This window comes from Erinaceus europaeus, chromosome 16, assembly GCF_950295315.1.
Source record: "Erinaceus europaeus chromosome 16, mEriEur2.1, whole genome shotgun sequence".
Classification (NCBI taxonomy): domain Eukaryota; kingdom Metazoa; phylum Chordata; class Mammalia; order Eulipotyphla; family Erinaceidae; genus Erinaceus; species Erinaceus europaeus.
Window position 1 is genome coordinate 68,385,343 of NC_080177.1, and position 21,987 is coordinate 68,407,329.

The 21,987-nt window shown below is 52.3% G+C and overlaps 1 protein-coding gene across 5 annotated transcripts; it reads left to right on the forward strand.

The window, feature by feature from the left end:
* The first annotated feature begins 405 nt into the window (after nucleotides 1–405).
* Nucleotides 406–21,974, forward strand: ADCY4 (adenylate cyclase 4). Of its 5 annotated transcripts, XM_007536218.3 has the most exons (26): nucleotides 430–556; nucleotides 825–1,011; nucleotides 2,335–2,532; nucleotides 2,620–2,781; nucleotides 3,358–3,507; nucleotides 4,015–4,163; nucleotides 4,244–4,355; nucleotides 4,984–5,111; nucleotides 5,261–5,419; nucleotides 7,213–7,345; nucleotides 7,577–7,750; nucleotides 11,856–11,899; nucleotides 12,045–12,131; nucleotides 12,338–12,407; nucleotides 12,766–12,863; nucleotides 13,372–13,456; nucleotides 13,554–13,691; nucleotides 14,531–14,641; nucleotides 14,834–15,018; nucleotides 15,236–15,320; nucleotides 15,938–16,096; nucleotides 19,807–19,953; nucleotides 20,225–20,332; nucleotides 20,437–20,551; nucleotides 21,145–21,269; nucleotides 21,362–21,974. In XM_007536218.3, the coding sequence occupies exons 2-26, from the start codon at nucleotides 853–855 to the stop codon at nucleotides 21,512–21,514; spliced, it is 3,234 nt and encodes a 1,077-aa protein (XP_007536280.1). In that variant the 5' UTR covers nucleotides 430–556; nucleotides 825–852; the 3' UTR covers nucleotides 21,515–21,974. The 5 variants fall into 5 exon arrangements, with proteins under 5 accessions (XP_060031262.1, XP_007536280.1, XP_060031260.1 ...); XM_060175279.1 differs by having other exon boundaries at nucleotides 406–556; nucleotides 2,335–2,781; XM_060175277.1 differs by lacking the exon at nucleotides 3,358–3,507.
* Nucleotides 21,975–21,987: the final 13 nt, after the last annotated feature.

The window sequence follows — 21,987 nt, forward strand, 5'->3', positions numbered from 1 at the left end:
CTTGAAACCGGTGCGTGGCAGTGGAAAATCTTACCTCCACAAAGTTATCCTCGAATGTGCCCAGACTGGAGTCTGGGGCAAACACAGCTCAGATCCACAATGCCCACCACCCGGGAGGGAGGCCGTGAGCCCTCCTCTGCAGTCCTGACCCGCATCCTAGCCCCCATGTGGCCTCCCCTCCTTCCCAACACGGGCTCCACTCCAGTCCCCAGTCAGCGTCAGCCTCCCCACATCCCAGCTGCCCACCCCCATTTGGATGCCTGACTCACCCCAACTCCTCTCTTCCACCAGCGGTATTCTTTCAGGGGGCTGAAGGGGAAAGGCAGCAGGACTAAGTCAGCAGGGGGGAGGAGGCCTGGGGAGGCTCCAGCACGGGAAGGGGCTGGGCAGTCCCGTCTGTCGTCCTGTCTGTCGGGGAAGTGGGAGGGGGCCTGGGCGCGCCAGGAGGAAAGGGCCTGTCGCCTAGGGCTGGGAGCCACCAGTTTAGCCGCCAGGGTGACTCCACAAACAGCCCCCTGACTCCCACTCCTGCCCAGCCCACACAACTGCAGCAGCAGTGAGTTTTGGGGATGGAGGGTACCCTTGTTCCAGCCCCCAAGTGCAAGAGTTTTGCTAGAGCATTTCCCAGCTTGGGTTTGAGGGAGGAAGGCTGGGCAGTCCCCCTCCACCTGTGAGGTCTCTGGGAGGTTCCCTATCGTGATGGGGTTGCTGCAAGGTGGGGGGTCAGGAGTGACTGTGACTTGGATCTGTCGAGAGAAAAGGACACAGCTGGGGCTGGCTGAGACCACAGGAGGTAAGCATCCCCCACCCTCCACACCCCACAGGGTGCAGTGTGGGAGAGCCACGGAGACCATGGCCCGCCTCTTCAGTCCTCGGCCGCCCCCCAGTGAAGACCTGTTCTATGAGACCTACTACAGCCTGAGCCAGCAGTACCCGCTGCTGCTCCTGCTGCTGCTGATTGTGCTGGGCGGGCTCCTGGCACTGCTGGTGGTGGCCTGGGCCAGCGGCAGGGTGAGCGGGCTTCCTCCTGGGCAGAGGGAGGGGCACTGTTCAGGCCAGGAGGGGGAATCTTCTTTGCCATACGTTTTCTTTGCTGGGAGCTGGGAAGTCCTGCACATGTCACTAGACCTCTCTGAGCTAAGCAGGGAGCTGGCTGTGCCCTGAATGCTTCTAATTGCTCTCGGGGGACTGACAGACCTTATGTGCTTCTGTGGCTTACAGGTTCTAGAATAAATCCAACACAGATTTTCCAGTTCTCCAGGGGGGAAATGACACTGGGCCCCATGGGGATTTGCTTCCTGGTTTGCATTCTCTCTGTGGGGTTGTGGGCAGATGTACCCGCAGATCTCCTAGGAGGCAGTGTCTAACCCACTCTGACTAGTCCTTGGATAAACCTGCTTCCAGTTTCTTTATTCGGGGAGGGGAGGATATTCAACTCTATTTCAGGAGATTGTTTGATCCCAAATATTTTACTCTTCAGAGGCAAGGTGGCACGAGGCAAGTTCAGTCTTAGTGGGTAACCTCCACGTTCCAGAAGAGGTGGGACAAAGGGCAGGGACAAAGCAGAACTTCTGTGCCCACAGTTGGGTGTCCCTGTCAGCAACGGACATCTAGGGTCTCTCTCATAGCAATCACACTGCTTTCATCTGCCAAGAAGCCCTGGGTTGGGGAGGGCAGGAAGGGGACAGGGAATCTTCTAAGTGAATTGGTCAGATTTGGATACACTTACTCTTTAAAGTGCCTTCTGGTATAGAAGTCTCACTTTCTTTGAGACTCCATGCAGGTGCTGTGATTCCTACTTAATCAAGGAACAGTCTAAGGCTCAGTAAGGGCATGGATTCAACAATGACCAATATGGGGTAGGAGCCAAGTCTCCTGGGGAGATGGGCCAAGGCTCAGGAACTCCTGCTGCCTGCCAGTGAAACATTAGGGGGAGCCATATGAGACGCTGGCTCTGCAAACAGAAACAGGCTCTCTGTGACTTCACGTGGTTCCACTTGAAATGAACAGCAAGCAGAAGTGTCCCATCTCCTCTTCACCCTTGGGTTCCAGGCTTTTCAGAACTGACCTGAGAGGTTTCTTTTTTTTAAGATTTTATGTATTGATTCATGAGAAACATAGAAGGAGAGAGAAAGAGCCAGGCATCACTCTGGCACATGTGCTGCCAGGGATTGAACTCAGGAACCTCATGCCTGAGAGTCCAATGCTTTATCCACTGCGCCACCTCCCAGACCATGACCTGAGAGTTTTCTGATTCTTTTTCTCCTTAAAGGAGCTTCCTGAACTCCACACTCTAATTTTACCTCCTCGGGCTTGCCTCTTCCCCCTTCCTAGGAGCTGGTTTCAGATCTGGGCTTCCTGACCACTGTGCTGTGTGCTCTGGGGGGCTTCTCGTTGCTGCTGGGCCTGGCTTCCAGAGAGCAAAGACTGCAGCGCTGGACGCGGCCCCTGTCTGGCCTGGTGTGGGCCGCGCTGCTGGCACTGGGTCATGGCTTCCTGTTTACTGGGGGCCTGGTGAGCGCCTGGGACCAGGTGAGAGCTGGGGTCATGGGGCTGCTTGGGTCTGAATCTCACACACAGGTAGGGAGTAGCCAACAGCTTCTCGTGCCTCCTCCCCAGGTGTCCTTTTTCCTCTTTGTCATCTTCACTGTGTACTCTATGCTGCCCTTGGGCATGCGGGATGCTGCTGCTGCAGGCCTCACCTCCTCACTGTCACACCTGCTGGTTCTGGGTCTGTATCTGGGGCAGCAGGCAGACTCCAGCCCAGCTCTGCTGCCACAGGTGAATACAAAGGTCACACAGTCTGCACCTGGAGCCTCTCCACAGCACGCTGGTTGGTCCTACACATCACACAGCAAATGTTAGCTGGGTTGTGACTGCATGACTGGACACAGTTAGATACTGGATACACACATAGACAGAACCCCTCCCACCTCCTGGGGCTGACACACCCATGCAGCCAGCCCCATGTCGGCAGATAGTAGGAGACACCCTGGGCTCATGGGAAAGGGATTTTGCCAGGGGTCAGACATGGATCATGACCCCTTCACAGAGAGGTTGTAAAAATTGCAGCTTAAGTAGTTTGTGCTGCGGTGAGGGTAGGGGCGGAAACAATGGCACGGATTCCAGGAGGAGGAAGTGTCTGCAAAGGTTTCTAGACCCCAGAGCTGTGTTGTTTTAGCTAGGCTGAAGCAGTGAGTACAGATGAAGAGGTGCGATTCTCCACAGTGTGGCGCTATTGCCTCGAAATACTTAGCTCTCTTAATTGTAGAGTCCTTTCCACCCACGGGGAGCCCACACGTTGCCACCCCTGTCCGGGCCCAGTACCCTCTGAGGCTGATGTCCACCCACACACAGCTGGCAGCAAATGCGGTCTTGTTCCTATGCGGGAACGTGGCGGGGGCCTACCACAAGGCGCTGATGGAGCGCGCGTTGCGGGCCACCTTCCGGGAGGCGCTGAGTTCCCTGCACTCCCGCCGGCGGCTGGACACCGAGAAGAAGCACCAGGTCGGTGGGGCTGGGAGGTGGAGCGGGGCGGGGCCTGCAGGCGGGGCCCGGAGTTCGCGCCTTCCAAGCCGAATACAGGGCCCTTGATTTCTTTCCTCCTTGGTGAAATAATGCAATCGCCCACCTTGGGGGATTGTTGTGAGGCTCACAATGAAGCCCATGAGAGCACGTTAGGACATGATGATACTGAATGCGGGACATTAGCTCCAGCTCCAAAATGCAGCAAATGCAGCAGGATGGGGCGCGTGTGCGTGTGAAGTCAGCTGTGTGTGGCTAAACCAACACAACACAGCTTCTGGGAGTGAGTCTAGAAACCTCTGCACATGCTTCCTCCTTTTGGAACCCATGCCACCGCTCCTGCCCTAGATCTTGTCCCCACCCCACCCCCACACCTAATGGGACTGAGGAAGCCTGGGGCTCCTCATGCGGTGTGCTCCATGCTGGTTGGTGCTCAACTGGACTTTCCCCAGGAACACGCCTTCTCTCTCTCTCTCTCTCTCTCTTTAGGAACACCTTCTCTTGTCCATCCTTCCTGCCTACTTGGCTCGGGAGATGAAGGCAGAGATCATGGCACGCCTGCAGGCTGGACAGGGGTCTCGGCCAGAGAGCACCAATAACTTCCACAGCCTCTATGTGAAGAGGCATCAGGGAGTCAGGTAGGAAGGAGGGTGGCCGGAAGGGAGGAGGCCAGGGGCTGTGGACCCCGCCCCCCTGACGGAGTCTGCCCTGCCGCTAGCGTGCTGTATGCTGACATCGTGGGCTTCACCCGGCTGGCCAGCGAGTGCTCCCCCAAAGAACTGGTGCTCATGCTCAACGAGCTCTTTGGCAAGTTCGACCAGATTGCCAAGGTCAGCGGGGACTCCCCACCCACAAACACCCCAGCTCTGGAGAAACCCTTCCAAGAGTGACTCCAGCCTCTGCAGAGCCTAGGGTGGAAATATTGACAAAAACCCTTTCTTTACAAATGAAAGAGGTGCTGTCCTACACCCCAAGCCTGGAGAGAGACCTCTGCTGAGACACTCCATAGACACCCCGGCCACAGGACCCCCAAATATGCTCAGAGCCTGCGATGAAATATAATTTCAGATATTCTAGTCTTCAGAAGTCCTTCTAAGGACAAATTCTGCTCTTGCCAACCTTAGTGCAGACACCTGCTCAGACCCCAGGGAATCTAATCCTAGGTCTTGCCCCCAATGAACCCCTTTTTTGAGGCTACTTGTGTATGCTTTACTCAACACATCCTATAATGCCAGAGCTGGAGAGAGCCACACATCCTGACGCTTGGAAAACTCTTAAGAAAGACACTTGCCTGGGGAAGTTCCACCAGTCCTTTGTTAAGTTCAGGGACACCTTGGGCCTAGGAAGCCTAATCTCAGAAGGCCTTTAGGACTTCATATTTGCACCCCACTCTCCCCAACCCTCCCCTGCCTCCTGGCTTCAAATTGGGTGCCTCAGCCCTGCAATGCTCCCTCCCAGGAGCACGAGTGCATGCGTATCAAGATCCTGGGAGACTGCTACTACTGCGTCTCAGGGCTGCCACTCTCATTGCCAGACCACGCCATCAACTGTGTGCGCATGGGGCTGGACATGTGCCGGGCCATCAGGTCTGTGGGGGGGGGGGGGAAGGCGGGGACACACAGCAGGGAAGAGGTGGGAGAGGCAGGCATGCTAGTGGCAGCCCTCCTAGACATAAGAAGGGTTGTGGTTAGGGCTGAGGAGGTTATTCTAATTGTCCCCCATGCATCCCATTCAGGAAGCTTCGGGCAGCCACTGGCGTGGACATCAACATGCGTGTGGGCGTGCACTCAGGCAGCGTGCTGTGTGGAGTCATCGGGCTGCAGAAGTGGCAGTATGATGTCTGGTCCCATGATGTCACACTGGCCAATCACATGGAGGCAGGTGGCGTGCCAGGGTGAGGTCACAGTCAAAGCCTGCCCTGACCCACCTCCCTATGAAAAGCACTTCCTTAGAGCTTCAGCTGCCTTTTACATGCCCCCAGGGCTTTTACTGGGGCTTTGTGCCTGCACTACTCCACCACTCCACCACTCCTGGTGGACTCTTCTTTCTCCTTCTCTGTCTACTTTTTAAAAAATATATATTTATTTATTTATTCCCTTTTGTTGCCCTTGTTGTTTTATTATAGTTATTATTGTTGTTGTTGTTGTTGCTTAGGACAGAGAGAAATGGAGAGAAGAGGGGAGACAGAGAGGATTAGAGAAAGATAGACACCTGCAGACCTGCTTCACTGCTTGTGAAGTGACTCCCCTGCAGGTGGGGAGCCAGGGGCTCAAACCAGGATCCTTCCACCAGTCCTTGCACTTTGCACCACATGCGCTTAAACTGCTGCACTACTGCCCAACTCCCCTCCTTCTACTTTTTAAAAATATATGGTGACAGAGAGGGAGAGCCAGTGAAATACTTCACTTGGATAGTGTGCAGCCAAGTGCAGGACCCAGGTTCAAGCCCTGACCCCACCGCATTGATGGAAGTTTGTGATGCTGTGGTCTCATTCACTCTCTCCCTCTGCATTTCTTTCTCTCTCTCTCTCTCTTAGGTAGAGACAGGAAGAAAGAGAGAGCCAGAGAGAGAGAAGGAGAGATACCATAGCACTTCTATACCACATATGAAATTTTCCTTGTTTAGGCTAGGGCCTTAAACCCTGGTTCTTATGCATGATAAAACTGCTCTGTGCTGGGAGAGCTATCTCCAAGCCCTGCATAACATAGCATATCACATCACATCACATCACATCACATTACATCGTATCATATTTTTGCTGCTGAGGCTATACATCTACATGATTCCATTGCTTTATTTATTTATTTATTTATTTTTCCCAAATGGATAGACAGTATGAGACAGAGCAGAAGAGAATGATAAAAGAGAGATAGGGGCCTGGGCAGTGGCACGCCTGGTTAAGTGCACAAAGTATGAAGCACAAGGACCCACACAAGGATCTGGGTTCAAGCCTCTGCCTCCCCACCTGCAGGGGGAACGTTTCACAAGCTATGAAGCAGGTCTGTCAGTGTCTATCTTTCCCTCCCTCCCTCTCTCTCTCTCTCTCTCTCTCTCTCTACCTCTCCCCTCTCAATTTCTCTCTGTCCTATCCAATAAAATGGGGGGGGGTGCTGCCAGGACCAGTGGATTTATAGTGCTGACACTGAGCCCCAGAAATAACCTTAAAGGCAAAGGGGGGGGCAGGCAGAGGTGCATCTGGTAGAATGTTACCATGCTCTGACCAGGGTTCAAGCCCCCATCTGCAGGAGAAAAGTTTCACAAGAGGTAAAGCAGTGCTGCGGATGTCTCTCCTTTGCCCTCTCTTTCTTCTCATCCCCTCTCAATTTTCTCTGTGTCTATCAAAAATAAATAAATGTTCAAAAAATAAAATTAAGTGAAAGTATGACCAGAAACTTTTAAAAGGAGAGAGAGGGAGAGAGAGAGAGAGAGAGAGAGAGGCATGCAGACAGTATGGTGCTGCTCCATAGCTTGTAAAGCTTCCCCTGTGTAGATGCTCCCATGAAATCATGGCTCCTTAGAAGGAGCCTCCTGAGGAGTTCAGAGAGCTCCTGGGGTGCAAAAAGGGAGTCACAGACATCTCCCAGAGTGCAGGTCTGACCTGGTGTAAAACCTCCCGGGATGATTCTGGAATGAAATGAGCACACCCCTCCCCACCCCTGTCCTGACTCCCATGACCCCTCCTTCCAGACGAGTGCATATCACAGGGGCCACCCTGGCCCTGCTGGCAGGGGCATACGCTGTGGAGGATGCGGCTGTGGACCATCGGGATCCGTACCTGCGGGAGCTCGGGGAACCCACCTACCTGGTCATTGATCCCCGGGTAAAAGCCCAGGCGGGACGGGACTCCCATGAGTGACTTCATCCAGAATACTCACACCCAACAATTCTGAGCTCTTATCCTGTGCCAGAGCTTGACCCAGAGCTGTGTGTGTGTGTGTGTGTGTGTGTGTGTGTGTGTGTGTGTGTGTGTTGGGGGCAAGAGAAGGGTGTGTGTTGGGGAGGGTGAATGGGAAAGGGGCTGTGACTTTGACTCTGGTCCTCCCTGCCCCAGGCTGAGGAAGAAGATGAGAAGGGCACTGCGGGAGGGCTGCTGTCCTCCCTTGAAGGCCCCAAGATGCGTCCCTCTCTGCTGATGACCCGATACCTGGAGTCCTGGGGTGCAGCCAAGCCTTTTGCCCACCTGAGTCACATAGAGAGTCCAGTGTCCACATCCACCCCTCTCCCGGTATGTGCCACCCCTACCCCCACCCCTGCCGTGAGTCCTGTGAAAGGGTAAAGGTTTCTACCATCACCCTCCCCCCCAGGTGACCTCAGAGGAGACAGGAGCTCTCCTGTGATTGTTCCCAAGCTCCCCCTTGGAAGCCCCGTCCTCTTGGACTGGGCAGATTGAGCAAACCTGCTGTTGCCCTGCTCCTTAATGCTTGTATGTGACTTGTGGCCACAGTGACAACTGCACATGCCTTGGAGAAGGAAGTCACCAGGAGCAGGTGGGGGGTGGGGGAGGAGCAAGTGAGCTTCCCCCTGGTATCAGGAAGTGAGGACCCGCCTGCCTACTGCACAGCACCTTCAAGTAATCAGTGGCCCAGCAACAGCTGAGCAGGCACTGGAGGAGCCTGAATGGCCCCACCCCCACCTCACCTCCATTGACTGTCTCTTGGAGTCAATGCTTAATCATCAGTGGCCAGAAAACTCTCAAGCAGGGACACAGACCACATCCCTCGAGGAGCAAACGTCTCAGGATTAAGGTCCTCAGGTCTGTCTCTATTTTACCTCCTTAAGAGCTGTTTGGCCGGTGGCGCAGTGGGTTAAGTGCACGTGGCGCAAAGTGCAGGGACCGGCGTAAGGATCCCGGTTCGAGCCCCCGGCTCCCCACCTGCAGGGGAGTCGCTTCACGGGTGGTGAAGCAGGTCTGCAGGTGTCTATCTTTCTCTCCCCTTTCTCTCTGTCTTCCCCTCCTCTCTCCATTTCTCTCTGTCCTATCCAACAACAAAGCAACGTCAACAATGGCAATAATAACCTCAATGAGGCTGCAACAACTAGGGCAACAAAAAGGGGGAAAAATGGCCTCCAGGAGCGGTGGATTCATGGTGCAGGCACCGAGCCCAGCAATAACCCTGGAGGGAAAAAAAAAAAAAAGAGCTGTTTGGCATTCCCTGTCACCACTCTGTAGGCCTTTTCAGAATCTTCTAGATAGACCTACTTGGATGTGTGGGGTGATTCCAGAGCCCCATCCCCCATATCCATGCCCTATACCCCCTTCTCTCCTATTCAGACGAAAGACAGACTAGGCACTGGTGAACACTGGGGTGTGGGGTGAGGACATTGACAGCAATGGTTCAGAGGGACTTAATTTCAAGTCTCAATAGGGGATAAAGGAGGGACCAAGTAGACTAAACTGGCAGAAAGGAGAGGAAGGAAGAGGCAAGAGCCAGTTGTGCGCTGCAGGGTGCAGATGGAGAAGGTAGGGAGCAGGTCTGTGTGGTGCCCTCAGAAGCCATGCCAGACGCTCCCCACCTCCATTATTAGTGGGACTCCTTGTCAGGGGTGTAAGCTCTTGAGAAGAGCTTTTGTACATCTCAAGGACAGCTCTTAGCAGAGGCTCTCCCCAGCACAGAAATTCATTTCTCAGCCTCAGAAGCTCCAGGACTCAGTCAAATGTTAGAAATCCTGAGACCTGGGGGGCCCAGTGGTGGTGCTTCTGGTAGAGTGCTCATGTTGTAATGTGCTAGGACACCTGGCCCCCACCTTCGGGGGGAAGCTTCATGAGCAGTTAAGCAGTGCTGCAGGTGTCTTTCTTTCTCTCTTCCTCTCTGTCTCCCTCTCCCTTCTCAACATCTTTCTGTCTTTATCCAATATAAACAAAGTAAAATAAAATAAAAGGTTTTTAATGAAAGAAATCCTGAGAATTGAGTTGGCAAGATAGCTCACCTGCTTTGACATACATATAACCCAACTCTTAGCCAGCCCCTGCTGCACTGGACGGAGCTTTGCTGCTGTGGTCGCTTTCCTCCTCTCTGGCTTTCTTTTTTCCTTTCTTTCTTTTTTTTTTTTTTTTTGCCTCCAGGGTTATCACTGGGTCTCTGAGCCTGCACTGTGAATCCACTGCTCCTGGAGGCCATTTTTCCCATTTTGTTGCCCTTGTTGTTGTTATTATTGTTATTGCTGCCATTGCTGTTGTTGTTGGATAGGACAGAGAGAAATGGAGAGAGGAGAGGAAGACAGAGAGGGGGAGGGAAAGATAGACACCTGCAGACCTGCTTCACCACTTATGAAATGACACCCCTGTAGGTGGAGAGCCGGGGGCTCAAACTGAGATCCTTACGCCAGTCTTTGAGCTGCATGCCATGTGCACTTAACCCACTGTGCTACTGCCTAACCCCCTCTGGCTTTCTTTCTATCTGAAAATGTTAGTTCAGTGTTGCCCTGGTGATGGAAGAGAGAGAGAGAGAGGGAGGGAGGGAAAGAGAGGAAGGAAGGAAGGAAGGAAGGAAGGAAGGAAAAAAAAAATCTTGAGAATCACAATCAGCTCACAGATTCCAAGTCCCCAAGTGACATTTTGGGGTGGTGGGGCAGTGTTTGTGCTGGTCAAGACCATTCATTCCTTCATTCCTTCATTCATTCCACAATGTGCACTGATTTTGTGGCAGGCACTAAACTGGTTCTTGAGAAGACAAAGTTCCTGCCTTCAAATAATTTATAGACATCGGGGAGGCAGGTAGATAGATAAATAGGCTTAAGCATAGACAGACAGATGAGTAAACCTCTCAGCCTCCCTGCCCCTCACCCTCCCTTCTCACATATACAAAACTGTGGTTTGGGGGTGGGGGGTAGCTTGGCCCCCATGGGACCTGTGCCCCTCACAGGAGCCAAGGGGAGCAGGAAGACCAGTCATACACTTCTACCACAAGCAGCAATATTTCACCCTCATTTCCCATCTCTGAGCACCCTGCACGTTCCTTTTGCTGCACAAGAGGGTGACTACCACCGGGTCTGTTTCTCTTCCTCTTTCCTCTGCTTCTCCATTTTTTGTTTTCTACCACACCACCTCCCACTTCAACTTGACCATCACAAGAGGTCAAACAGGGGTAAGAATAGCTGGTGTTGCCACTTTGATTTAAACCAACAAGGACTTTTGGGCATCACTGAGTGAGGAGCAAGTCCTTGGCTTTGGAATCTATGCAGTCCTTAGGGAAGATGAGACTCAAAGAGTCAGCAGTCTTGCAAACCTATGATGATGCAGTGAGACACAGGGCTGTCTTGGAAGTGATACTCTATGGGGACAACCAGCAAGACAGCTTACCTGGATAGTTCACCTCATGTTTGAGAATCTACTATGATCCCTTTCTTGCTGAAAGGTTGACTTGGAGCAGTGAAGCCATGTCAATGACGAAAAATATATAGGTCCACCTGCAGAGGGGAAAACTTCATGAGTGGTGAAGTGGAACTGCAGATGTTTCTCTGTCTCCCTCCCCATCTCCCATTCCCCTCTTACTTTCTGGCTGTATCTATCCAATAAATAAAGATAACAAAAAAAAAAAACCTTTAAAGTAGATATATGTTAGTGGTGTGTTTAGGGGTGGGGTGCAGAGTATAAGGACTCTGGGAGTATAAAGCATGAAGAAGTGTTAAGTAAAAATGGAGGTAGGGTAATGGTGCACCTAGTTAAGAACACATAGTACGAAGCACAAGGGCTCATGCAAGGATCCGGGTTCGAGCCCCCAGCTCCCCACCTGCAGGGGGGGGGGGGACATTTCAAAAATGACAAAGCAGGGAGTCAGGCTGTAGCACAGCAGGTTAAGCACAGGTGGCGCAAAGCACAAGGACCAGTGTAAGGATCCCGGTTCGAGCCCCCGACTCCCCACCTATAGGGGAGTCGCTTCACAAGTGGTGAAGCAGGTCTGCAGGTGTCTGTCTTTCTCTCCCCCTGTCTGTCTTCCCCTCCTCTCTCCATTTCTCTCTGTCCTATCCAACAACAATAATAACTTAAAAAAAAAAGTGAAGCTACTGCTTCACTTAAAAAAAAAATGACAAAGCAGATCTGCAAGTGTCTCTCTTTCTCTCTCCCTCCCTACCTCCTCCTCCTCTTGCAATTTCTCTCTGTCCTATCCACTAACATGGAAAAAATGGCTGCCAGGAGCAGTGGATTCACAGTACTGGCACCAAGCCCCAGTAATAAGCCTGGAGGCAAAAAAAAAAAAAAAAGTAGAAATGAACCTTCTCTTAAGGACAGGTGGGATATGGGAGAAAGACAGAGACAAAGACAGACGATCACCGGAAGCAGGGGGAACAGTGAGGTCAAATGCTCAAGGGCCTATGCTCTCTCCCTGCAGGAGAAGGCCCTGTCTTCCTTCAGCCCACAGTGGAGCCTGGACCGGTGAGGAGGAGGCTGGGGTAAAACTGACTGTGAGACTGACAGGGAGCTCTACTTCCACCCTCCCTTGGGTGGGGAGGTCTGCTTGCGTTTGGCCTAGACGTTGTTTTGACTTCTGGTGATGACAGGCTGAGCTCTCACTGTGCAGGAGCCGCACCCCCAGGGGACTTGACGACGAGCTGGACACTGGAGATGCTAAGTTCTTCCAAGTCATCGAACAGCTCAACTCTCAGAAGTATGGAGAGGAGAGGAGGGCTGGGGGAAGCTGGAGGCCCTGGGCTCCTGTGGGTGGGGGAAGGGGGGGCAGTGCTGCCCTGATGGGATGTGGGAGTGTTTCCAGCTCTCTTCCAAAGAAAGACCCACCTGACCACCCCTTCCTGCCCTGCCCTGCCCTGTCCTTTCCTCTTGAGGCTCACTCCTGCCCCCTCCAACTCCCCCCAGGCAGTGGAAGCAATCAAAGGACTTCAACCCACTGACCCTGTACTTCCGAGAAAAGGAGATGGAGAAAGAGGTGGGCTGGCATGGGTGGTGGGTGGGGCTGACAAAGGGGGATTTCTCAACTTGAGTTCTTTGGCTCTTGGCGAGGGAGGCACAAGGCCCTAGCCTCTCCATACTTCTCCAGATATGCTCAGTTTGTGATCCCAGGGTGGTTTGAGATCAGGCTGAGCCTCTGTCCCATAGGGACCCTCTGTCCCTTAGCTTGAGTTAGTGCTGGGGGAAGGGCAGGAAAACCAGGAGTGACTGGACTGGAGAAAGAGGAGGCCATGAGGCTGGGGGCCCACTTCTGGCCTGGGACTGACACTGTAAGGCAACAGGGCAGCTCTGGGACCCCATCTCTACCCCATCCTCTTCCCCACCCCACCCCCCAGTATCGACTTTCTGCACTCCCTGCCTTCAAATACTACGTAGCCTGCACCTTCCTGGTTTTTCTCTCCAACTTCATCATTCAAATGCTGGTGACCAACAGGTAAGAGAGGCCCAGGCCCAGCACAGATCTCCCCCCCACACCCCCACACCTGCTGTGAGCCTCCCCCGTGGCTTTGGGTATAGACCCACAAGGAAACATGAGCGCCGAGCAGCCAGTGATAATCGCAGCCCTCATCTTCCTATCACATCGTGTGAACTTCCTCCACAAACCCAGCATTTCCCATGCTCTGCCCCAACAGCACTGTCCTGCCCAAGGTCCTTAGGAAGCTGGCCCTTTGCCCTCATCTGCTGCCCGGAAGAGAGAGGATGAGTTAAGGCCACAGGAAGGAGCCTTGGCCTCAAGGCCTCAAGACCCCTCTGATGCAGTCATTCTTGTCCTGCACTATCTTACCAGTTCCTGTCCCCCAACCTTACCTTAGACTCCTGCCCTGCCCCCAAGGTTTTCTAGACCACAGTAGTAGCCACCGGCAACCAGTTCTAATCCTCGTGACTGCTTTTGCCACGACCCCAGACAGGCTCCTCAAGCCCCACCCCCTTGTCTCCTGCAGGCCCCCAGCCCTGGCCATCACCTACAGCATTACCTTCCTTCTCTTCCTCCTCCTCCTTTTTGTCTGCTTCTCAGAGCATCTGACGGTGAGGTGGCTGGGGAGTGGGGGCAGTGGCAGCCAGTCGGGGCCCTGCTGTGGGCCCCCCTGCCCCGTGGCTAAGACCCTGTGCTCTCCCTCTACAGAGATGTGTCTTGAAAGGTCCCAAGATGCTTCACTGGCTTCCCGCACTGTCTGGCCTGGTGGCCACCCAGCCCACACTGAGAGTGGCCTTGGGCACTGCCACCGTCCTCCTGGTCTTTGCTATGGCCGTTACCAGCCTGGTGAGGGCAGTGGGCCTTGTGGGGGTCCCAGGAGGGGGGGCAGCTGGACAAAAACTAGGACTTGTAGCACAGTCACCCTCACCCTCCCACCTAGGTATAGTCACTGTCAGGAACACTTAACTGGGCATCCTTTCTTAGATGCCCCGTGTAACCAGATCTACATTACTTAACTCACTATGATTTTGCGACTGGGTTAGGCTGATTTCTTTTTCTTTCTTTCCTTCTTTCTTTCTTTCTTTCTTTCTTTCTTTTTTTCAGAATTTAGAGTCATTCTTAGAATTCTGTCCTTAAAAGACACACTAGAAATGAATCATCATGGGAGTCGGGCAGTGGCGCAAAGTGCAAGGACAGGAATAAGGATCCCGGTTCAAGCCCCCGGCTCCCCACCTGCAGGGGAGTCACTTCATAAGCAGTGAAACAGGTCTGCAGGTGTCTATCTTTCTCTCCCCCTCTCTGTCTTCCCCTCCTCTCTCTGTTTCTCTCTGTCCTATGCAACAACAACAACAATGATAATAACTACAACAATAAAACAACAAGGGCAACAAAAGGGAATAAATAAATATTTTTAAAAAAGAAAGAAATGAATCATCATTCCCCAGTTAACTTACAAAAGAAGAAGTTAAGGCCCAGAGAAATTCAGTGAATTTCTAATGAAACACCACACAGCAGACCCAAGCCTCATGCCACCCACTCCTCTTGTCCCTGCCCACCTGCCCCAGCCACGACGCTAGCCCCAAGATTCCCTCTCCAACCAGAAAGAGCAGGACCTCCCAGCCCAGTGCATCCAGCCCGAAACACATTTCCACCATGCTCATTTCACTCAGCGTCTCTCCCTGCAGATCTTCTTGCCAGCAACTTCCAGCTGTCCTTTCCACACCTGGAATACATCCTCCCTGGCCTTCAACCTGTCCTGGGAGCTCCCTGGCTCCCTGCCACTGGTCAGCATCCCAGTGAGTACACCATTCAGCCCTGACTCCCAAGGGTCAAATGTAACCGTGTGCGTGTGCATGTGTGTGTGTGATACCCCCTTCCCTCCAGACAGGACCTGGGCCCTGGGAGGCACAGGGCAGGGGTCCCCAGGGGTGCCTCTACAGCAACCTGGAGCACAGTCTGAGTCCTGACCCCTGTGCCTAACTGTCCAGTACTCTATGCACTGCTGCGTGCTCGGCCTCCTGTCCTGCTCCGTCTTCCTGCAAATGAGCTTTGAGTGGAAGCTGCTGCTGCTCCTGCTGTGGCTGGCGGCCTCCTGTGTGCTCTTCCTGCATTCCCATGCCTGGCTGTCCGACTGCCTGGTCACCCGCCTCTACCTGCACCGCTGGGACTCCAGGTGCATACAGCTGCTGGGTGGAGGTGCCTGTGTTCTGGGGGCACAGGGATGAGGTGGGCGTGAGATAGGACACTGAAGAGCTGTCATCTCATTGGCTGGAATCACCACAGGGGAAAGGCAGAGGCGGGGTGGTGGTGCGGAGGTTGAAGCCTGTATGGGTGCTGGGGCAGGGAGAAGGACTGGGCAAGGGGCCTCCCTGACCTGTGACCCTCCTCAGGCCGGGGGTGCTCAAGGAGCCCAAGCTGATGGGTGCTGTCTCCTTCTTCATCTTCTTCTTCACCCTCCTGGTCCTGGCTCGGCAGGTAAGCCACTGCCCTGTCCCGCAGGATCTGTGACTTGGTCTTTCTTGCCCTTTGTCTTCATCTGTGTCTCCAAGATTGCACCCAGATGGTGTGTCCACTGGAAGTTTCTAAATGAAACTTCCTACACCCTTTCTTTCCCTCTCCTTCTGCTCTCTTTCTTCCTCCTTCCCCTCCTCCTCCCCTTCCTCCTCTTCTTTTTTTCCTGGCTTATGTTGGTAGCAGGTGTTGAACCTGGGGCCTCCAAGCCTCAGGTATGAAAGTCTTTGGAAAAAACCACTATACTATCTTCCCTACACACACACACACCCCCACCATCACCACTTTCGTTTCCCTTTGCTTCATTCATCCCTGCAATTCTCCTCCTCCCCCGATCATTCCCCCATACCCAATCTAGGAAAAATTACTCTTAAGGGGGAGGGGGGACCTGCACCCAATTCTGTCCTCCCACGCCAGCCCACTCCCACCCTCCCTTGATCTAATCTCAAAGGTAGCCTCCCCTGGGAGAGTCGCACCTTAAGCCTTGTCTCCAGGTGGGTGGCAGGGTTTAGATCCATGAAGTAAGGGGGTGAGCACTCAGGAGCAGGCTCCCTTGCAATGCATCTGGTGGCCCCGCCCAGAATGAGTATTACTGCCGCCTGGACTTCCTCTGGAAGAAGAAACTGCGGCAGGAGCGGGAGGAGACAGAGACCATGGAGAACCTGACCAGGCTGCTGCTGGAGAATGTGCTCCCGGCGCATGTGGCCCCCCAGTTTATCGGCCAGAACAGAAGAAACGAAGTGAGTCCACTCCCCCACCTGACTCCTAAGCCCCAGCACTGGAGGGACTGATTTCAGATAAAAGTCTTGGTCCATCTCTCTGGACAGCCCTAGAGTGCATGAGTGGCCCCCTGGGCCTTCTCCCTGCCAGGTGCCTCCATTGCCACAAACCTGAAGCTCTGTTTTTGTTTTTAGATAGAGAAAGAGGGATCAGGAGCTGGGTGCAATAGTGTAATGGTTGTGCAAGGCTTCAAAGTTCTGAACTAAGACCCCTGTACCACCATAAACCAAAGAGCTGAGCATTGCTATGGTAGAAAGGAAGGGAGGGAGGGAGGGAGGGAGGGAGGGAGGGAGGGAGAGAGGAGGAATGGGGAGAAGAGAGGAAAGGGAAGAGGAGGGGAGTGAGGATGGAAGGGAAGGAGGAGCAGGAGAGAGAGAGAGAGAGAGAGAGAGAGAGAGAGAGAGACTACAACATGAAAGCCTCTTTCAATGTGGCAGGGGCCAGGCTGGAACCTGGGTCTCGCACGTGGCAGAGCAGTGCACTTTCCAAGTGAGCCACTTTGCCACCCTGTCTTTAGTGACATGGAATTGCTAAATCCCAAGATCTCCAGTTCTTTTTTTTTTTTTTTTAGATTTATTTACTTATAAACACAAGTGTGAGCAGAGAAAGAACCAGAGTATCACTCTGGCATGTGAGATGCTGGAGATTGAACTTGGAATTTATACTTTTGCTGGTGCCTGCACTTCAAATCCACTGCTCCTGGAGGCCATTTTTTTCCCATTTTTGTTGCCCTTGTTGTTATTATTGCTGTCATTGTTGTTGGATAAGACAGAAATTGAAAGAGGAGAGGAAGACAGAGAGGGAGAGAGAAAGATAGACACCTGCAGACCTGCTTCACCACTTGTGAAGTGATCCCCCTGCAGGTGGGGAGCTGGGGGGCTCAAACCAGGATCCTTGAGCTGGTCCCTGTGCTTCGCGCCACGTGCGCTTAACCCCCTGCGTGCCGCCCGGCCTCCTATACTTTGTTTTGTTTTATACCAGATCACTGCTCACCTCTGGCTTATGGCAGTGCAGGGGATTGAAGCTGGGACTTTAGAGTCTCAGGCATGAAAGTCCTTTGTATAAATGTTATGTTATCTCCCATCCATCCCAGAACCTGATTTCTGCTTTTAAGTCTAATGTTCTAGTCACTGGGCTTCCTCCCTGGACCACTAAGCCCCAAGTCCTCACCGGGAAGAAGTGTCCTCTCTGATCATGGCCACCCGTCTCTCTAGACCCACACTATCCCGTATGGTGGCCCTTCCTTAGCCATGCCTGGCCATTGAAGTCAAAATGAACAATAATGGAAAAGTCAGGGCTGGAGAGAGAGCTCACTGGTCATGGCATATGTCTGGCCCCTCCTGCAGCCCAGCATCAAGCACTGGCCACCGACCGCTTGGTGCCATGGCCCCGGGAGAAGCACCAGTGCTCTGGTGTCTAATTCCCTCTCTGTGGATCTGAAAGAAAAAGTCAGCCTGGGAGTGGTGAGGCACTAGCTCTGCAAAAATTAATGAATGGATGGGTTAATTAGTTAATCAATGTGAAGTGAGATATTCAATTCTTCATTCTCACTGGCCAATTCCAAGTGTTCAACGCTGACAGGACGTCTGACCACCATACTGAACCGCATGGATATGATTCATGTCCATCACCACAGAAAGTCCTGTTGGTGATCCAGAGATGCGGGAGAGATCATTGTCATGTTTGCACAGTCTTATTTATGCCACCACCATGTCGCCCTCCCTGCTGTGAACACGAGGACATTGGCAGGAGCAGCTAGACCTCTTCTTTCCTCTCCTGCAGACTTAAGAGTCCTGCCTCTGACTGTACACTGTCTTATAGAAAGCTGAGGACTGTCATCTAGGACTAACAAGAATTTCAGGACACACAAACTGTGGACAAAGCTCAGGGCTGACCCCGTCTTCACTATCTTACACTTCCTTCCCCCTTTGCCCAGTTTTCTCGGTCATTGTTTTATTTTTATCTTCTGCTTTTACCTATCTTTGTAAGCTGACTTGACTTTCAGTAAGATATGAGTTAAAGAAAATTCCCATAGATAAAACCCAAGTTCTAGAAGTGACTGCCTTCATGTTGCTGTGAGGTAATCCTGACCCAAACCCTTATCACAGTGAGACCCTACTTTTGAGTCCCACTTCATATCCCTGGGTAACTCAGCCTTATCTCCCCCCCCCCCGTCTGTCTATCTTTCTCTTATTACCACTAGGGTTATTGCTGGGACTTGATGCCAGCACTACAAATCCATGACTCCTAGAGGCCATTTTCCTTTTTATTTTTTTTCTTTCTACTTTATTATTATTTTTTACAGGACAGAGAGAAATTGAGAGTGAAGGAGAGAGGGAGAGAGAGAGAGAGATGGAGAGAGAAAGATAGATAGATAGATAGATAGAAAGATAGACCTGCTGACCTGCTTCACCGTTCATGAAGCATCCTCCCCGCAGGCAGGAAGCTGGGGGCTCGAACCTGGACCCTTAAGCATGGTGATGTGTGTGTTTGCCTGAGCATACCGTCACCCAGCTTCCCAGCCTTATCTCTCTTTCCCAATACTTCTTTGTTTCTTTTCTTCCTTTTTTTTTTTTTTTAAATCTTCTTTATTTTCAGCCCTGGAGGTGGAGCAGTGGATAAAGTGTTGGACAAGCCAACATGAAGGTCCTGAGTTCAGTCCCTATCACTACATGTGCCAAATCTCTCTTTCCCACCCCCACCAAATAAGTCTTTTAAAATATATTTATTTTGGGAGTCAGGCTGTAGCGCAGCGGGTTAAGCGCACATGGTGCAAAGCGCAAAGACTGGTATAAGAATCCCAGTTCAAGCCCTCTGGCTCCCCACCTGCAGGGGAGTCGCTTTACAGGCGGTGAAGCAGGTCTGCAGGTGTCTATCTTTCTCTCCCCCTCTCTGTCTTCCCCTCCTCTCTCCATTTCTCTCTGTCCTATCCAACAACGAAGACATCAGTAACAACAATAATAACTACTACAACAATAAAAGACAACAAAGGCAACAAAAGGGAAAATAAATAAGTATTAAAAAAATAAAAATAAAATATATGTATTCTATTTTGAGAGAGAGACTGAATACAGCGTCAGATAGAGAGACCAGAGCATCCTTGTGGCATATGTGGTGCTGGGGATCAAACTCGGGACTTCATGTGTGCAAGTTTAAAGTTCTACCACTTCACCACCTCCCAGGCTGCTCTCCATACTATTTTATTGTTTTGTTTTGTTTTGTTTTGTTTTGTTTTGTTTTGTTTTGTTGGAGAGATCATTGCCAGGGCTCCACTGTTCCAGGTTTTTACAGACAGAAAAGAGACAGACACAGAAAGGGAGGAAAAACAACACAGTATCAAGCCTCCTCCATTACAGTGGGGGCTGGCCTTGAACCTAGGTCTCATGTATTGCAAAATAGGCACCCTATCCAGGTAAGCCATTTTGCCAGCTCTACGTCTTAAACAAATATATATATGAGAACATCACTCTGGCATACATGATACTGGGAATCAAACTCAGGACCTCATGTTTGCAAATCCAGAGCTCTAGCCATTTCACCATCCTCCAGGCTGTGCTCCCAATACTTCTCAAACCGAGGGAGAGGAGAGTGAGCCCCAGAGGGGAGACCCCACACCAGTCCAGAGCAGAAAAGAACACGCACATCTCACCCCAGCCTCCTGTCCTCCCAGGACCTCTACCACCAGTCCTACGAGTGTGTTTGTGTCCTGTTCGCCTCAGTCCCAGACTTTAAGGAGTTCTACTCTGAGTCCAACATCAACCACGAAGGGCTGGAGTGTCTACGGCTGCTCAATGAGATAATCGCTGATTTTGATGAGGTGACAACTCCTAGACAACCCCCTCACCCCCCATACTAGCCTTTCTTACCAGTCCCTCCCTCCACTTTGCTCTCTGAACCATGACACCCAGCCAGCCCTCTGCTCCCCTGGGTCCCCAGCTCTACCCTCTCTGGTAATTCTGCCCACTGCCAGCGCCTCTTCCTTTTCCCACCCCTCTCCCCTCAACCTGGCTCTTCGGCTCTGAAAAACCTGCAGCTGGGCTGCAGGGAATGAGCCAGAGAGACTGGAACACAGCCTTCTCTCTCTACAGCTGCTCTCGAAGCCCAAGTTCAGTGGGGTGGAGAAGATCAAAACCATAGGCAGCACCTACATGGCAGCTACCGGCTTAAACGCCACCTCCGGGCAGGATGCCCAGCAGGTACCACACCCTTCCCTCCCTTTCTCTGCCGACCTTCATGGGGGCCCTCGCTGTGGGGCCCATGCGTGGGACATATTCCCGTGCCTTCACTGACCCCTTGGCAGGATGCTGAGCCAAACTGCAGCCACCTGGGCACCATGGTGGAATTCGCAGTGGCCCTTGGGTCTAAGCTGGACGTCATCAACAAGCACTCATTCAACAACTTCCACCTGCGTGTGGGTAAGGCCCTTCCTGACCGAGGTACCTTGGCTCTTTCTCCTCACCCCTCAGGCTCCCCCTCCCCCACGATCCTCTGGGAGCCACTCCCAGTGCACTCTGTCCGCACCCTTGGGAAGGAGTATGAGCAGCTGGGTCAGGAGCCATTAGGTCCTTTCCCTTTGCCATGCTCCTCCAGACCCCCCATCTTTATTGATTGATTTATTTTTATTCTTTATTTTATTCTCTCAGGGTTAGCACTGGGGCTTGGTACTTGTACAAGAATCTACCACTCTCAGAGGCCTCCCCCCCTTTTTTAAAAAATATATATTTTTCATTTTATTTGATAGGACCAAGAGAAATTGAGAAGGGAAGGTGAGAGAGAGAGAGAGAGAGACCTGAAGCACTACTTCACCACTTGTGAAGCTTGAACCCAGGTCCCTGAGCATTGTAACATGTGTGTTCAATTGGGTGCACCACCATCCGGCCCTTACCATTATTTCTTCCAAGTTTCCCTAAGTCCTTGAAGTTCTTCTTCCCTCTCCTTCCTCAAATACCACCCCCCCCCCGCCTCCCCCACATACACCCAAGGCTTGTTTTTACCACACCTTTGTTAGGGTTGAACCACGGACCAGTAGTGGCTGGAGTGATTGGGGCCCAGAAACCACAGTATGATATCTGGGGGAACACGGTGAATGTGGCCAGCCGCATGGAGAGCACAGGTGTCCTGGGCAAGATCCAAGTAAGGGGCCAGCAAGGGGAGGTATGGGGGACAGGGACCAGGAGAGGACCGCCCCTACATTTCCTCACACCTACACACACCCCCAATTTCAGGTGACTGAAGAGACAGCATGGGCCCTGCAGTCCTTAGGCTACACCTGCTACAGCCGGGGCATTATCAAGGTCAAAGGTAAAGGGCAGCTCTGCACCTACTTCCTAAACACAGACTTGGCCCGGACTGGACCTCCCTCGGCCACCTTGGGCTGAAATCTGCAGCCTTCCTCTCCACCTCTAAGATCCTCAACAAAGACTGACTTGTCTGGAGCCAGTTGACACTGAGGCGTCAGGGAAAGCTGGGGACACCTTCTAGCCTCTCCACAGAACAGCTCCCTCCCAGGGTAAACCTAGCTTGTGTGTGTGCCCCTAGGAACACAGGAGTGTTGTCAAGAGTGACTCTTCATTGATGGATGAGACAGAGGATCCCTCTGTCTGCCTGCCCGTCTGAGACCAGGATTTTGGATACTTTAGAAAGGTCAAAAGGGCCCAGATGGTAGTGCACCTGGTTGACCGCATACATTATAGTGTGCATAGACCCAAGTTCAAGCCCCTGGTCCCCACCTGCAGGGGGAAAGATTCATGAGTGGTGAAGCAGGGCTACAGGTGTCTCCCTGTCTCTGTCTACCCCCTCCCTTCTCAATTTCTCCCTGTTTCTATTCAATAATAAATAAATAAATAAATAA